Source organism: Salvelinus namaycush, chromosome 25 (genome assembly GCF_016432855.1).
Source record: "Salvelinus namaycush isolate Seneca chromosome 25, SaNama_1.0, whole genome shotgun sequence".
NCBI classification, from domain to species: Eukaryota; Metazoa; Chordata; class Actinopteri; order Salmoniformes; family Salmonidae; genus Salvelinus; species Salvelinus namaycush.
In genome coordinates this window covers 35,746,084-35,764,212 of record NC_052331.1, presented here as the reverse complement: position 1 = coordinate 35,764,212, position 18,129 = coordinate 35,746,084, and the positions used below count along the sequence as shown (strand labels likewise).

Below are 18,129 nucleotides of genomic sequence, written 5' to 3'. Positions count from 1 at the left end.
GTTGAAGGGGGGCGGTTCGAACTTCAAAATACAAGTCCTCGTTTCTTCTTTGTACAGTCTACAGTGCCTTCGGAAAGTATTCATACCCCTTGTCTTAGTCCAAAAATGTTTGTGTTATAGTCTAAATTCAAAACGGATTCAATAGATTTTTTTCCTCACCCATCTACACACAATAACCGACAATGTTCAGGCCCAAAAAATTGTCAAAGACTCCAGTCACCAGTCACATCATAAACTGTTCTCTCTGCTACCTCACGGGAAGCGGTACCGGAGCGAGTGCCAAGTCTAGGTCCAAAAGGCTCCTTAACAGCTTCTACCCCCAAGCCATAAAACTGCTGAACAATTAATAAAATGGCCACCCGGGCAATTTACATTGACCCCCCCCCCCTTGTTTTTACACTGCTGATTCTCGCTGTTACCTATCTATGCATAGTCACTTTACCCCTACCTACATGTACAAATTACCTCGACTCACCTGTACCCCCTATATATAGTCTCATTGTTGTTATTTTATTGTGTTACTTTTTCTTCTTCTTCTTTAGTTTATTTAGTAAATATTTTCTTAAAACTGCATTGTTGGTTAAGGGCTTGTAAGTAAGCATTTCACGGTAAGGTCTACACTTGTTGTATTCAGCGCATGTGACAAATAACATTTGATTTGATTTGAATGGCAAAGTGAAAACATGTTTTTAGAAATTTTAGCTAATTTATTGGAAATAAAATACAGAAACATCTCATTTAAATACCTATTTATGTTTACATTTTTACATTTTAGTCACTTAGCAGACACTCCAGAGCGATTTACAGTTGAAGTCGGAAGTTTACATACACTTAGGTTGGAGTCATTAAAACTCTAAGATTCTATTTGAAGAAGTAGGGTTTAAAGATGTTTTCAGAAGATGGGCAGGGACTCTGCTGTCCTAGCTTCAGGGGGAAGCTGGTTCCGCCATTGGAATGCTAGAACAGAGAACAGTTTGGACTGGGGCTGAGCTGGAGCTGCCTTCCTGTTCGGGGTGGGAGGACCAAGAAACCTGAGGTGGCAGAACGGAGTGCTCGGGTTGGGGTGTAGGGTTTGAACATTCCCCGAAAGGTAGGGAGGGGCATTCACAGCTCTGAGTCAATACTTTGTTGAAGCACCTTTGTCTTTCTGGGTAAGTCTCTAAGAGCTTTCCACACCTGGATTGTGCAACATTTGCCCATAATTTTTTTTTTTTAATCCTTCAAGCTCTATCAAATTGGTTGTTGATCATTACTAGACAACCATTTTCAAGTCTTGCCATAGATTTTCAAGTAGGTTTAAGTCAAAACTGTAACTAGGCAACTCAGGAACATTCATTGTCTTCTTGGGAAGCAACTAGTGTAGATTTGGCCTTGTGTTTTAGGTTATTGTCCTGCTGAAAGGTGAATTCATCTCCCAGTGTCAGGTGGAAGGCAGACTGAGGCAGGTCTTTCGATAGGATTTTGCCTGTGCTTAGCTCCATTCCTTTTCTTTTTATCCTGAAAAACTCCCCAGTCCTTAACGATTACAAGCATACCCATAACATGACACAGCCATCCCTATGCTTGAAAATATGGAGAGTTGTACTCAGGACAAAAAGGTGAATTGCTTTGCCACATTATTTGCAGTATTACTTTAGTGCCTTGTTGCAAAAAGGATGCATGTTTTGGACTGTACAGGCTTCCTTCTTTTCACTCTATCATTTAGGTTAGTATTGTGGAGTAACTACAATGTTGTTGATCCATCCTCATTTTTCTCCCGTCACAGCCATTAAACTCTGTAGCTGTTTTAAAGTCACCCTTGGCCTCATGGCGAAATCCTTGAGCGGTTTCCGTCATTGTAAATAAGAACATGTTCTTAACTGACTTGCCTAGTTAAAAAAAAAAAAGATCTACCAATATAGGTGCCCTTTTTCTGCGAGGCATTGGAAAACATTGGTCTTTGTGGTTGAATAAGCAAAAAAAAAAAAAGTTGTGTTTTTTAAGCACATTTTTACTCATGAACGTATTTAAGCTTGCAATAAAAAAGGGTTGAATACTTATTGACTCAAGACATTTCAGCTTTTCATTTTTTATCATTTTTAAACGTAAAAAAAAATATGATTCCACTTTGACATTATGTGGTATTGTGTGTAGAGGCCAGTGACAAAACAATCGCAATTTAATCCATTTTAAATTCAGGCTGTAACACAACTAAATGTGGAAAAAGCCAAGGGGTGTGAATAATTTCTAAAGGCACTGTATCTTACTGAAGAGCTCAGTGACTTTCAACGTGGCACCGTCATAGGATGCCACCTTTCCAACAAGTCAGTTCATCAAATTTCTGCCCTGCTCGAGCTGTCCCGATCGACTGCATTATTATTATTGTTGTTATTGTGAAGTGGAAATGTCTAGGAGCAACAACGGCTCAGCCACGAAGTGGTAAGCCACACAAGTTCACAGAACGGGACCGAGTGCTGAAGTTCGTAGCACGTAAAAATTGTCTGTCCTCGGTTTCCACACTCACTACAGAGTTCCAAAGTGCCTCTGGAAGCAACGTCAGCACAATAACTGTTCGTCAGGAGCTTCATGAAATGGGTTTCCATTGCCGAGCAGCCACACACAAGCCTAAGATCACCATGCGCAATGCCAAATGTCTGTAAGTGTCTGTAAGTGGTGTAAACCTCTGATTCACGCTTCAACTTCTGTCAGTCCGATGGACAAATCTGGGTTTGGCAGATGACAGGAGAACGCTACCTGTCCCAATGCATAGTGCCAACTGTAAAGTTTGGTGGAGGAGGAATAATGGGGTGGGGTGTTTTTTGTGTGTTTTTTTTTAACCTTTATTTAACTAGGCAAACCAAACCCGGACGACGCTGGGCCAATTGTGCGCCGCCCTATGGGACTCCCAATCACGGCCGGTTATGATACAGCCTGTGTATCATGGTTCGGGCTAGTCCTCTTAGTTCCAGTGAAGGGAAATCTTAACGCTACAGCATACAATGACATTGTAGATGATTCTGTGCTTCCAACTTTGTGGCAACAGTTTGGGGAATGCCCTTTCCTGTTTTAGCATGACACTGCCCCCATGCACAAAGCGAGGTCCATACAGAAATGGTTTGTCGAGATCGGCGTGGAAGAACTTGACTGGCCTGCACAAAGCCCTGGCCTCAACCCTATTGAACACCTTTGGGATGAATTGGGACGCTGACTGCGAGCCAGGCCTAATCACCCAACATCAGTGCCTGACCTCACTAATGCTCTTGTGGCTGAATGGAAGCAAGTCCCCAGCAACAATGTTCCAACATCTAGTGGAAAGCCTTCCCAGAAGAGTGGAGGCTGTTACAGCAGCAATGTTCCAACATCTAGTGGAAAGCCTTCCCAGAAGAGTGGAGACTGTTATAGCAGCAAAGGGGAGGGGGACCAACTCCATATTAATGCCCATGATTTTAGAATGAGATGTTCGACGAGTAGGTGTCCACATACTTTTGGTCATGTAGTCAATGGTTCCCAACCAGGGGTACAAGGCCTATCAGGGCGTACTTGAGAAGACTCGTGAGACCATAGACCTTCTATTAAAATGCACAAGATGAGGTACTTCAGAGGTACTCCAGGCAGAGCAGAATTCAGTTGCTGGTACAGTAAACGGAAAACGTTGGGAACCACTGAGTGTATCTTAATAGCATGTTTCCATCCAACATTTTTATGCCAGTAAAGTTCATGTCGGATAAAAAAAAATGTCATGACATGCTTGATGGAAGCAGCAAATTTTGTCCGTAAACTTAACAAATATTACCAAATGTCGACAAAACAAAATACTAGGTGGGATTGAATTGAATTAATAGGTGGGATAATAATACGAGAAATGGCGGTGGAAACGCTTTTATGCGCAAATATTGATATAATAGCCATCATATCAAAGTAAACGTGGAATCATCCGATGACATGTGGTCATCGCACTATAACTCCGGAAATCATGCAGTTTATTAGGTGAAATAAATTGTAAAATAACTTTACAGGATGGTGAAAGTGAAAGGTGATGAGCGAGATGCTGCTTTCCAATAAATATCGAGGGTCTTATTCTGGTGACATGATCGTGGGCACACTCGCCATTTAAAGCAATTTTATTTTGTGAGAAAACCATCAGTAGAGTTAAATGCGATGAAAACCCATTTAACTTGTATTTTTTTTATTCGGTACATGGTTATTTAACCGCCAAAGGTATTTATATGTGCAGTATGTCATCACACGCATACGATAATCTGGAGCAACAAGTCAATTTGATCACCAATGGAAACAAATCTCTGGTGGGAAAATGCACAATTTTATGCGGATTTTAGAATGTCGCCAATTGGGTGGAAAACTTGCTTTTCGTGCAAAAAAAAATACAAATGTGATATGGACCACAACAAGACGAAAGCACTAATTTCTCCATATACAACATTGGCACAAACAGTTGATTTCTCTTCAGATACACATTGCAGGCAACTGTAGTACAAATGGCATTCATGTTGTGGCTATAAGTCTGTATGTGTTTAAAGTGATTAAAGCTAATACAAGCTAATACATTAAATCAATCAATCAAATGCCATCTGCTGAAAATTACACACGCACCTAAATTCACCCACCCAGAGAAAAGACACGTGTTGAGATTCGCCATCAGCATCAACCGCGTGTTCTCTCTTGCTGCGTGCTAGTTCCTGTTCTGCTGTGAACCTGTGTGGATGAAGGTGCTGTGCCTTAGGACTGATCGATCAAATTACTGACGCTGTCTTTACACAGGTAAATACTTATTCTTTTTTTTAACAACTAGAGCTATGGACTACGGCATGTACGACAAAAAGACAACAGCCCTAATACAGTACCCGTTGTTTTCGGTTTGCTTTGAGCACCTAGCCTACTGTGTTTACAATGCTAGCTAGGTAACAGTATCTACGTTGTTACTTAGCTATGGCTTATGCAGTAACATTTAGAAAGCTAGTTAGCTAGCTACCTCGTCAGGAATATGAAATGATTAACTGGCTAAATGACAGCTAGATAGTTAGCTACATTTTTATGGCTAGCTGAGCCTCAATGTTGACACTACGGGCGTAGCGAACATTACTAACGTTAAATAGGTAACGTTAACTTGCTAATTTCGGCTCGTTCGTTAACTAGCTTTGTTAATGACATGGTCTAACGTTAACTAGCTAGGTAACTAGCTATTCATCTGTGTGTGTTTTGGCTGACAGTCATTTTTTGAAGAGTCAGTCCTTAGGAACGGAACGCCTGATTTTTAAAGTGTTTTCAGACTAAAATGGTTGGCTAGTAAACTAGATGGATAGCTCAACTGTCAGCTAATACTCAATTGGTGCCTAGTTTGTAGCTAGGTCCACTAACAGCTTCCGCAGTGGTTCAGGATAAACTTGAAGCTGATTGCATTCATCCAGTAGGCTTGTGTTTTGATTGTCATTTGTTAATAAATGAGAATATTGTCTGACAACTCATCCACGTTCCTCTTTTCCAGATACAGCCATGAACCAAGAGAAACTAGCCAAACTTCAGGCCCAGGTCCGGATAGGTGGAAAGGTAACTACTATCATCTCGACTGTTAAAATCTAAATTTTGTTATGACACAGGCATGACCAAATTGTAGTCCCTTCCATATGTGGTGATGTGCAGGGTTGACGGCAGCAGTTTGGTAGCTTAACTGCCTGTCTGTTTGGTTGAAGGGCATTGTACTTATCAAAGCAAATGGCAGTCGTGTTTCCCCTGAGCATATTACTCCTATTATGAGCAGATGCTTTGGCCCATCCGGCCTGGCTGTGGGGCCCAGGGCTTTGTCTCTTACTGTTTTGGTAAGGGCCTTGCTGTGTCTCCTCTCCGCAGCTAGATGGCGCTGTTGGTGTGGCTCATATTTAACACCTGCCGACTGTGTCGATTTTTGTCATTGGCGGCTAACATGCTGACTAGACCGGGCACGTATGTGCGCAATCGTGCACGTGTTAGTTTTTGTCCACCCACGCCAGACGTAATCAGGACACACATGTTGAAATATCAAAACAAACTCTTAACCAACAATATTAATTTGGGGACAGGTAGAAAAGCATTAAACATTTATGGAAATTTAGCTAGCTTGCTGTTGCTAGCTCATTTGTCCTGGGATATAAACATTGGGTTGTTATTTTACCTGAAATGCACAAGATCCTCTACTCTGACAATTCATCCATAAATAAAAGGGTCAACCAAATCTTTTTCTAGTCATCTCTCCTCCTTCCGGGCTTCTTCTTCTTTGGACTTTATATGGTGGTTGACAACAAACTTTTAAGGTGCATCACCACCAACTGGACTGGCGCGTGAACCTTAGTGCGTCTTTCAATCACCCACGTGGGTATTTGCTCCTAAAAACCAATGAGGAGATGGGAGGGGCGGGACTTGCAGCGCGTGAAGCGTGACAAATAGAACCAAGTTCTGTTTTAGTGCCTGGCTACGCAGACGCTCGTGAGCAGTGTGGATGCAATGATTGAATAATGTATTTTGCCACACTCGCGAACGTTGCCACGTTAGCGGTGTGGTCAGCATGTTAGGTGTATTTCACCAGCCACGTTAGCGGGTGGTCAGCATGTTGGGTGTATTTCACCAGCCACGTTAGCGGTGTGGTCAGCATGTTGGGTATATTTCACCAGCCACGTTAGCGGTGTGGTCAGCATGTTGGGTGTATTTCACCAGCCACGTTAGCGGTGTGGTCAGCATGTTGGGTGTATTTCACCAGCCACGTTAGCGGTGTGGTCAGCATGTTGGGTGTATTTCACCAGCCACGTTAGCGGTGTGGTCAGCATGTTGGGTGTATTTCACCAGCCACGTTAGCAGTGTGGTCAGCATGTTGGGTATATTTCACCAGCCACGTTAGCGGTGTGGTCAGCATGTTGGGTATATTTCACCAGCCACGTTAGCGGTGTGGTCAGCATGTTGGGTATATTTCACCAGCCACGTTAGCGGTGTGGTCAGCATGTTGGGTGTATTTCACCAGCCACGATAGCGGGGTGGTCAGCATGTTGGGTGTATTTCACCAGCCACGTTAGCGGTGTGGTCAGCATGTTAGGTGTATTTCACCAGCCACGTTAGCAGTGTGGTCAGCATGTTGGGTGTATTTCACCAGCCACGTTAGCAGTGTGGTCAGCATGTTGGGTATATTTCACCAGCCACGTTAGCGGTGTGGTCAGCATGTTGGGTATATTTCACCAGCCACGTTAGCGGTGTGGTCAGCATGTTGGGTATATTTCACCAGCCACGTTAGCGGTGTGGTCAGCATGTTGGGTGTATTTCACCAGCCACGTTAGCGGTGTGGTCAGCATGTTGGAGGTATTTCACCAGCCACGTTAGCTGGGTGGTCAGCATGTTGGAGGTATTTCACCAGCCACGTTAGCTGGGTGGTCAGCATGTTGGGTGTATTTCACCAGCCACGTTAGCATGTTGGGTGTATTTCACCAGCCACGTTAGCAGTGTGGTCAGCATGTTAGGTATTTCACCAGCCACGTTAGCGGTGTGGTCAGCATGTTGGGTATATTTCACCAGCCACGTTAGCGGTGTGGTCAGCATGTTGGGTATATTTCACCAGCCACGTTAGCGGTGTGGTCAGCATGTTGGGTATATTTCACCAGCCACGTTAGCGGTGTGGTCAGCATGTTGGGTGTATTTCACCAGCCACGTTAGCGGTGTGGTCAGCATGTTGGAGGTATTTCACCAGCCACGTTAGCTGGGTGGTCAGCATGTTGGAGGTATTTCACCAGCCACGTTAGCTGGGTGGTCAGCATGTTGGGTGTATTTCACCAGCCACGTTAGCTGGGTGGTCAGCATGTTAGGTGTATTTCACCAGCCACGTCAGCATGTTGGGTGTATTTCACCAGCCACGTTAGCAGTGTGGTCAGCATGTTAGGTATTTCACCAGCCACGTTAGCGGTGTGGTCAGCATGTTGGGTATATTTCACCAGCCACGTTAGCGGTGTGGTCAGCATGTTGGGTGTATTTCACCAGCCACGTTAGCGGTGTGGTCAGCATGTTGGGTGTATTTCACCAGCCACGTTAGCGGTGTGGTCAGCATGTTGGGTGTATTTCACCAGCCACGTTAGCTGGGTGGTCAGCATGTTAGGTGTATTTCACCAGCCACGTTAGCTGGGTGGTCAGCATGTTGGGTGTATTTCACCAGCTACGTTAGCGGTGTGGTCAGGGCGTAAGTGTGAGTATTTCACTCCTATTTGTGAATACAAATAGTGAAGTATGATCACATTTATAGTAACATAAATGCTGCAGTAGCTGTTTTCAAAGTATTTTTGCCATTTAAAAAAAGATATATATATATATTCTATAGCTGGTAAATTAATCGCACAAAGTCAAAGAACTACAAATCCATATTTAACCTTTTTATTTAACAAGGCAAGTCAGTTAAGAACAAATTCTTATTTACAATGACGGCCTACGATGTAGCCTATTCCACCTCGCGCTGAAACACTGCCTGGCTGTGAGCACCTGAAGAGCTGAGTGAAAGATTTGTTTTTAGAAGCACACATGCAAAACGTTGGTCTAATTTACTTGAAACAAAAAGTCTACTGAAGTGAGACATTGTCCTTGTGTTTCTTGGATGTTTACGTTTGTTTTGTTCACAAGCTTGTTTGTTTTAGTCAATGTTTTGAGTTTCAACTGCTAAAGAAGAGAAGACGATGCGGCTATTAGTCAGCTTGTGTTACCATGGTAACCTCCCACCCTTAAAGGGGCAGGTGAAAATTTGTCATCTGGGATATTTTGGTACAAAAGCCTCAGGTCACAAAATTCTATGAAATTATACAATAGACCACATTACTACTTAATAGTAATACGTTAATTGTTTTCTGAACACTACAGAGCATGCCTATGATTTAATTTTTTATTTAGCCGGGGAAAATGTTGTAATCTGCCTGACACAGTGGCTGGTAGGGCCTAAAATGTACTTTTTGTTCCGACTGTTGGCACTCAGCATATCACTAACATGTTGATTACTTTAAGTTAGACTAGTACATCCATTGTACTGGCTTGAGATAGAAAATAAATATTTGGGTGAAGACCAAATACTGGGTGCCGAGTCCAAACCAATGTGCAGGAGATTTGATCTGTTTGTTGCATTCAAACATGTAGTTTCATCGGTCACCTCCATTCCTATTCATGGTCTGCACTACAATGCACAAGCAAGTCTCTTATTTTTATTGGTGTTCTTTAGTAGTGGTTTCTTTGCAGCAATTTGACCATGAAGGCCTGATTCACACAGTCTCCTCTGAACCGTTGATGTTGAGATGTCTGTCTTTATTTAATTTTTTTATTTAACCACGTAGGCCAGCTGAGAAGTTCTCATTTACAACTATGACCTGGCCAAGATAAAGCAGAGCAGTGCGACACAAACAACAACACAGAGATACACATGGAATAAACAAGAGTACAGTCAATAACACAATAGAAACATCTGTATACAGTGTGTGCAAATGGTGTGAGGAGGTAAGGCAATAAATAGGCCATAGTAGCAAAGTAATTACAGTTTAGCAAATTAACACTGGAGTGATAGATGAGCAGATGATGATGTGCAAAAGAGCAGAAAAGTACATTTAAAACAATATGGGGAGGGGGATGAGGTAGGTAGATTGGGTGGGCTATTTACAGATGGGCTATGTACAGCTGCAGCGATCGGTTAGTCTGTTACTTGAACTCTGTGAAGCATTTATTTGGGCTGCAATTTCTGAGGCTGGTGACTCTAATGAACTTATCCTCTGCAGCAGAGGTAACTCTGGGTCTTCCTTTCCTCTGGCGGTCCTCAGAGCCAGTTTCATCATAACGCTTGATGGTTTTTGCGACTGCACTTAAAGAAACGTTCAAAGTTCTTGCCATTTTCCTCATTGACTGACCTTCATGTCTTAAAGAAATGATGGACTCATTTCTCTTTGCTTATTTGAACTGTTCTTGCCATAATATGGACTTGGTCTTTTACCAAATAGGGCTATCTTCTGTATACCCCTCCTACCTTGTCACAACACAACTGATTGGCTCAAAAGCATTTAGAAGCAAAGAAATTCCACAAATTAACTTTAAACAAGGAACACCTGTCAATTGAAATGCATTCCAGGTGACCTACCTCATGAAACTAGTTGAGAGAATGCCAAGAGTGTGCAAAGCTGTCATCAAGGCAAAGGGTGGCTATTTGCAGAATCTCAAATTAAATAAAATATATTTTGATTTTACACTTCATTTATCACTATTTAATAGTTGTGACGTCGTCACTATTATTCTACAATGTAGAAAATAGTGAAAGTGAAGAAAAACCCTTGAATAAGTAGGTGTTCAAACCTTTTGACTGGTCCTGTATACATATTTTATTATTTTCCACCGACCCTACCACCCTTCCCCCTAATTGGAGTAAACTAATGAACAATAACACTTAGGCTTCTACTTCCAGCTTATAGATACTATATATATTTTACGGACATATTTAGCTATTTTTAGTTCTGTCCTTCCTCAACCGCTGATCACTTTCTGATGTCCATCCATTTTGGATTTCTATTTGCCATATATTTTTTAACTGTGCTGTTTCACATTTTTACGGTTACAGTCTATTTTACATGAGTTCTTGTTATTAGTCCCACCCTTCAGCTCCATTCAACCCCTCCCATCGATCTCTTAACACCATCCATTTTGGATTTCTATTTGCTATATTTTTAACGGTGTTGTGACGTTTTCTAAAGTTCTGAACCTTTTCTATTCGTATAGTTTCTACAGATTGTAAATACTTTTTTTTTTTTTTTGTTGCTAAAAGTATTATATGATTGACTTTTCAATTCACCCAGTAGTGCTATCTGCAGTTAGGTCCAGGTAAATGTTTGTACTCTGTCCCACTGGAATAAAACAAGCACATGTTGACCTTTACCTGTTTGTTGTCCTCAGGGAACCGCTCGTAGGAAGAAGAAGGTGGTTCACAGAACGGCAACAGCCGACGACAAGAAACTCCAGAGTTCCTTGAAGAAACTGGCAGTGAACAACATCGCCGGTATTGAGGAGGTAAGTCATTCCAATCAACATTTTTTTTTTTAAAGGAGAAACTGAGTTGACCATCTTCACCCTGAACATGTCAACTAAATCAACACTTGGCCTCTCCCCTGCCTTGGCACCAAATGTATATCTGAAAGTCTCGGGATAGGGTTCAACAACCGCTTGTTCTCTGAAATGATTAGATAGGTAGACAGCTTGTCCTGTGAAAATTGACGGTAAAAATTGTAGTCATATTGCTGATGTAATGGATGTGAAATGGCTAGCTAGTTAGCGGTGGTGTGCGCTAATAGCCTTTCAGTCGGTGACGTCACTCGCTCTGAGACCTTGAAGTAGTGGTTCCCCCTTGCTCTGCAAAGGCCGCGGCTTTTGTGGAGCGATGGGTAACGATGCTTCGTGGGTGACTGTTGTTGATGTGTGCAGAGGGTCACTGGTTCGCGCCCGGGGCGAGGGGACGGACTAAAGTTAAACTGTTACTGACACCTTTTTCAATCCAATCTGGGCCCTGTTCAGTTGCCATAGAAATATGCTAAGAAGAACAAATCATGCCTTTCTGACATGTAGAACATCCACGTCAGCTCTATTAGAGGAATTTCTATCTGAACGTTCCCGAAACATTGTCGTGCTGAATGTTATACATTATACAGGACAGAATGCTTTGCTAAACCCCGGTCTTTATCCCCCCCCCTCCCAGGTGAACATGATAAAGGACGATGGCACAGTGATCCACTTCAACAACCCCAAGGTTCAGGCCTCTCTGTCTGCCAACACGTTTGCCATCACAGGCCATGCAGAGAACAAACAGCTGACAGAGATGCTCCCAGGCATCCTCAGCCAGCTGGGGGCAGACAGCTTCACCAGCCTTCGCAAACTGGCAGAGCAGTTCCCACGCCAAGGTGGGTGTAGTGTGTACACTGCATTAGGAATGTATTCAGACCCCTTGATTTCTCTCTGTATTTTGTTAAGTTACAGCCTGTTTTCCCCCCTCATTAATTTACACAGAACACCCCATAATGACAAAGCAAAATCAGATTTTTATGAATTTTTGCAAATGTGTTAAAAAATAAAAAAATGGAAATATCACATCTACATAAGTATTCAGACCCTTTACTCAGTACTTTGTTGAAGCACCTTTGGCAGCGATTACAGCCTTGAGTCTTCTTGGGTATGACACTACAAGCTTGGCACACCTGTATTTGGGGAGTTTCTCCCATTCTTCTCTGCAGATCCTCTCAAGCTCTGTCAGGTTGGATGGGGAGCGTCTCTGCACAGCTATTTTCAGGTCTCTCCAGAGATGTTAGATCGGGTTCAAGTCCGGGCTCTGGCTGGGCCACTCAAGGACATTCAGAGACTTGTCCCGAAGCCACTCCTGCGTTGTCTTTGCTGTGTGCTTAGGGTCATTGTCCTGTTGGAAGGTGAACCTTCACCCCAGTCTGAGGTCCTGAGCGCTCTGGAGCAGGTTTTCATCAAGGATCTCTCTGTACTTTGCTCCGTTCATCTTTCCCTTGATCCTGACTAGTCTCCCAGTCCGTCGCTGAAAAACATCACCACAACATGATGCTGCCACCACCACCATGCTTCACCGTAGGGATGGTGCCAGGTTTCCTCCAGACGTGACGCTTGGCATTCAGGACAAAGACTTCAATCTTGGTTTCATCAGACCAGATAATCTTGTTTCTCATGGTCTGAGAGTCCTTTAGGTGCCTTTTGGCAAACTCCAAGCTGGCTGTCATGTGCCTTTTACTGAGGAGTGGCTTCCGTCTGGCCACTCTATAAAGGCCTGATTGGTGGAGTGCTGCAGAGATGGGTCATTCTCATAGGAAAGGGGCTGATATTTCAGTTTTATTTTTGATACATTTGCAAACATTTCTAAACCTGTTTTCGCTTTGTTATTATGGGATATTGTGTGTAGCTTAAGGAGTAAAAATAATGATTTCATCCATTTTAGAATTGGGCTGTAACGAAACAAAAAGTGGGAAAAGTCGAGGGCTCTGAATACTTTCAGAATGCACTTTAGTCACACAGCCTCACACCGTCCCCCGGGCAGTCACACAGCCTCACGCCGTCCCCCGGGCAGTCACACAGCCTCACACCGTCCCCCGGGCAGTCACACAGCCTCACGCCGTCCCCCGGGCAGTCACACAGCCTCACACCGTGTTCAAGAATAAAATGTCTAATTTTATCTCCTAATTTTATCTCCCCCCCCCCCCCCCCGATTGCAGTACTTGACAACAAAGCGATGTCAATCAGCAAACCAGAAGATATTGAAGAAGAGGATGAAGTTCCAGGTATTGTTTCATGGCTTTGTTGTTAAAACGACAGCATCAGGCCTCCCGGGTGGCGCAGTGGTCTAAGGCACCGCATGGCTGTGCCGCCAGAGATTCTGGGTTCGAGTCCAGGCTCTGTCGGGTGGCGCAGTGGTCTAAGGCACCGCATGGCAGTGCCAGCTGTGCCGCCAGAGATTCTGGGTTCGAGTCCAGGCTCTGTCGCAGACCGGGAGGACCATGGGGCGGCGCACAATTGGCCCCGCGTCGTCCGGGTTAGGGGAGGGTTTGGCCGGTAGGGATATCCTTGTCTCATCGCGCACTAGCGACTCCTGTGGCGGGCCGGGCGCAGTGCACGCTGACCAGGTCGCTAGGTGTACGGTGTTTCCTCCGACACATTGGTGCGGCTGGCTTCCGGGTTGGATGGGCATTGTGTCAAAAAGCAGTGCGGCTAGGTTGGGTCGACTTTCGCCGCTCCCGAGTCCGTACGGGAGTTGCAGCGATGAGACAAGACTGTAACTACCAATTGGATACCACGAAATTGGGGAGACAAAAGGGGCATCGTTCTCTCTCTCTGGGGTGATATGACACTGGTAGAGGTGCAGTATGTTGGTCTCCATACTGTAAGTAGTGTTGGATTAGAGCCTGTGCTAAATGACTTGATGGTACTTTCCTGAAGATTTACATGTAACTCTCTCTCTCCACAGATCTCGTAGAAAACTTTGATGAAGCGTCAAAGAATGAAGCCAACTAATGAATCCAACTCCAGGCCCCTACTACCCTCTACCCAGTACACTCTACCCTTCCTCAGTACCATCTATTCAGAACCCACTGGGTACCCCCAATAACCTATCTACTACCCAGTACACACCTCTCTATCATGTGGACTCAAAGTGGGATCTGTTCAGAAAGATGTAGCATGACTTCTATAGAATCTATCATGTAGAACAGATGAGTGTCAGAGCAGTCACCATTCCTATTCTCTCTCTCTCTCTCTCTCTCTCTCTCACATGGCCTCAATACACCCCATACCTCCCCCCCTCTCTCACATGGCCTCAATACACCCCATACCTCCCCCCTCTCTCTCTCTCACATGGCCTGAATACACCCCATACCTCCCCTCTCTCTCTCACATGGCCTGAATACACCCCATACCTCCCCTCTCTCTCTCACATGGCCGCAATACACCCCAGACCTCCCCTCTCTCTCACATGGCCGCAATACACCCCAGACCTCCCCCCTCTCTCTCTCACATGGCCTCAATACACCCCCAGACCTCTCTCTCTCACATGGCCTCAATACACCCCCAGACCTCTCTCTCTCACATGGCCTCAATACACCCCCAGACCTCTCTCTCTCACATGGCCTCAATACACCCCCAGACCTCTCTCTCTCACATGGCCTCAATACACCCCCAGACCTCTCTCTCTCACATGGCCTCAATACACCCCCAGACCTCTCTCTCTCACATGGCCTCAATACACCCCCAGACCTCTCTCTCTCACATGGCCTCAATACACCCCCAGACCTCTCTCCCTCACATGGCCTCAATACACCCCCAGACCTCTCTCTCTCACATGGCCTCAATATACCCCCAGACCTCTCTCTCTCACATGGCCTCAATACACCCCCAGACCTCTCTCTGACACGGCACAACTGTTGTTGAAGGAACAACATCGTCCAGTGTTTTATCCTCAAGACAAATCAACCTGGTGTTGTCCCAAATGGCTTCCTCATCACTGCTTTTGACCCCGAAGGGATTTGAGTCAAAAGTAGTGTACAATGTATTTGGGAATAGTTGACCATTTTGGTACGGAGCCAGTATACCAACCACCACCAACTGTAACACAGCAATCCATGTTTCGTATTTTAACAGGGCGGTCCTATTCATGTCTACATCCCCTGTCTAGGGCACTACGTTTTGATTAGAGCAATGGGGGCCCATTTACGATCAGTACATCTATCAGATATGTCTAGGTGGGTCTTACTGTAGGATGTCAACATGGTCCCTGCCAGACATGTCTAGGTGGGCCTTACTGTAGGATGTCAACAGGTCCCTGCCAGACATGTCTAGGTGGGCCTTACTGTAGGATGTCAACAGGTCCCTGCCAGACATGTCTAGGTGGGCCTTACTGTAGGATGTCAACAGGTCCCTGCCAGACATGTCTAGGTGGGCCTTACTGTAGGATGTCAACAGGTCCCTGCCAGACATGTCTAGGTGGGCCTTACTGTAGGATGTCAACATGGTCCCTGCCAGACATGTCTAGGTGGGTCTTACTGTAGGATGTCAACATGGTCCCTGCCAGACATGTCTAGGTGGGCCTTACTGTAGGATGTCAACAGGTCCCGGCCCTGCCAGACATAACTAGTCTTATACAATTTTTCTCCTGTTTATTAAAAACCCAATAAATCTGTGATCATGAATAGTTTGTTAGCTGTTTTTTTATTAGGTGTGGGATCTGCTTGTTTAAGGTAACATTGAATGGTTCAGCTACTGTGTGTTTGTCTGAAATGGAACCCTATTCCCTATATAGTGACCTGTAGGGCCCTGGTCCACCGTAGGGTGGGAATAGGGTGCCATTTGTGATCTGCATGTTTCTGTGGTCTTGCTTAAAGAGGTAATATGTCCATTTTTGGGTGACCCTGACCAAATTCACATAAATGTGTGTTATAGATCTGTCATTCTCATAGCAAGCCAGTCTGAGAAGCAGTAGATCTGTTCTGAACTTGGCAGCAAAAGAAATGTCCCTTTATCCAAGACCCTGTCTTTCAAAGATAATTTGTAAAAATCCAAATATCTTCATTGTAAAGGGTTTAAACACTGTTTCCCATGCTTGTTCAATGAACCATAAACAATTAATGAACATACACCTGTGGAATGGTCGTTAAGACACTAACAGCTTACAGACGGTAGGCAATTAAGGTCACAGTTATGAAAACTTAGGACACTAAAGAGGCCTTTCTACTGACTCTGAAAAGAAAGATGCCCAGGGTCCCTGCTCATCTGCGTGAAAGTGCCATAGGCATGCTGCAAGGAGGCATGAGGACTGCAGATGTGGCCAGGGCAATAAATTGCTATGTCCGTACTGTGAGACGCCTAAGACAGAGCTTACAGAGAGACAGGATGGACAGCTGATCATCCTCGCAGTGGCAGACCACGTGTAACAACACCTGCACAGGATCGGTACATCTGAACATCACACCTGCGGGACAGGTACAGGATGGCAACAACAACTGCCCGAGTTACACCAGGTACGCACAATCCCTCCATCATTGCTCAGACTGTCCGCAATAGGCTGAGAGAGGCTGGACTGGGCTTCTAGGTCTGTTGTAAGGCAGGTCCTCACCAGACATCACCGGCAACAACGTCGCCTATGGGCACAAACCCACCTTCGCTGGACCAGACAGGACTGGCAAAAAGTGCTCTTCACTGACGAGTTGCGGTTTTGTCTCACCAGGGGTGATGGTCGGATTTGCAATTATCGTCAAAGGAATGAACATTACACCGAGGCCTGTACTCTGAAGCGGGATCGAGGTGGGGGGTCCGTCATGGTCTGGGGCGGTGTGTCACAGCGTCATCGGACTGAGCTTGTTGTCATTGCAGGTAATCTCAACGCTGTGCGTTACAGGGAAGACATCCTCCTCCCTCATGTGGTACCCTTCCTGCAGGCTCATCCTGACATGACCCTCCAGCATGACAATGCCACCAGGCATACTGCTCGTTCTGTGTGTGATTTCCTGTAAGACAGGAATGTCAGTGTTCTGCCATGGCCAGCGAAGTGCCCGGATGTCAATCCCATTGAGCACATCTGGGACCCGTTGGATTGGAGGGTGAGGGATTGGGCCATCCCCCCCAGAAATGTCCGGGAACTTGCAGGTGCCTTGGTGGAAGAGTGGAGTAACATCTCACAGCAAGAACTGGCAAATCTGGTGCAGTCCATGAGGAGATGCACTGCAGTACTTAATGCAGCTGGTGGCCACACCAGATACTGACTTACTTTTGATTTTGACCCCCCCCCCCCTTTATTCAGGGACACATTAGTCCATTTCTGTTAGTCACATGTCTGTGGAACTTGTTCAGTTTACGTCTCAGTTGTTGAATATTATGTTCATACAAATATTTACACATGTTAAGTTTTCTGAAAATAAACGCAGTTGACAGTGAGAGGCGGCTTATTTATTTGCTGAGTTTATGTGCGATATTTCTATGCTCTTCGTTAAGTTTAGTTTTTGCGTCTTTTACTTTGGGTTTTGTACAGCAGCTTCAAACAGCTGAAAATACAATATTTTTGGTTATTGAAAAAAGAGATGGTTCAATGATTCTCTACACTACACATTTCTTGTTTTTGTCACAAACTGAAAATAAGGGAACTATTAGAATTTAAGCAACCGGGAAATGGCGGAGTGATTCCTTTAAAATTATATTTTTAATAAAATTTAAAAAAAAAGTTAAAAGTCCAGACTAGAGCCTCAATGTGGGGCTTGTACTACATTGGGAATAGGGGTCTGTTTTCAGTCACAGACCATGTATAAATATATAGGATATTTTTCCCCAAGGTCCCACAGGATTGATCATATCACTGCATGGTTACATAGCAATATATTTTAAAAGGGCTTTAACATTGGCTATCGGTGACGTTTCATTGTCATGACGATGGTGAAGTCCCAAAAGGCACCATAGTCCCTATATAGTACACTACTTTAGACCAGCGGTATACAGTGCACTACTTTTGACCAGCGGTATATAGGGCACTATATAGGGACTATGGTGTGATTTCTGACTCGGACAAGTCAGAAATTATTTTTTTATTTAACCAGGTAGGGCCAGTTGAGAACAAGTTCTCATTTA

General features: G+C 44.5%; 1 protein-coding gene and 1 long non-coding RNA gene across 2 annotated transcripts; both read left to right on the top strand.

Moving 5' to 3' along the window:
• Positions 1 to 4,621: 4,621 nt before the first annotated feature.
• Positions 4,622 to 14,265, top strand: LOC120020670 (transcription factor BTF3 homolog 4-like). Its single transcript, XM_038964373.1, has 6 exons — positions 4,622 to 4,758; positions 5,483 to 5,544; positions 10,915 to 11,028; positions 11,711 to 11,912; positions 13,239 to 13,304; positions 13,988 to 14,265. The coding sequence occupies exons 2-6, from the start codon at positions 5,491 to 5,493 to the stop codon at positions 14,032 to 14,034; spliced, it is 483 nt and encodes a 160-aa protein (XP_038820301.1). The 5' UTR covers positions 4,622 to 4,758; positions 5,483 to 5,490; the 3' UTR covers positions 14,035 to 14,265.
• A 422-nt stretch (positions 14,266 to 14,687) lies between these two features.
• Positions 14,688 to 15,704, top strand: LOC120020671. The gene is made up of 2 exons (XR_005472447.1): positions 14,688 to 15,257; positions 15,548 to 15,704. It is a non-coding gene; the product is annotated as an uncharacterized LOC120020671 (long non-coding RNA).
• Positions 15,705 to 18,129: the final 2,425 nt, after the last annotated feature.

What these genes read in the sequence shown, in the direction of transcription:
- LOC120020670 (XM_038964373.1), top strand. Translation starts at nt 5,491, where the DNA reads ATGAACCAAGAGAAACTAGCCAAACTTCAGGCCCAGGTCCGGATAGGT. An exon ending in AGGTCCGGATAGGTGGAAAG is followed by an intron (nt 5,545 to 10,914) that starts GTAACTACTATC and finishes TGTTGTCCTCAG; the next exon opens with GGAACCGCTCGTAGGAAGAA. An exon ending in ACATCGCCGGTATTGAGGAG is followed by an intron (nt 11,029 to 11,710) that starts GTAAGTCATTCC and finishes CCCCCCTCCCAG; the next exon opens with GTGAACATGATAAAGGACGA.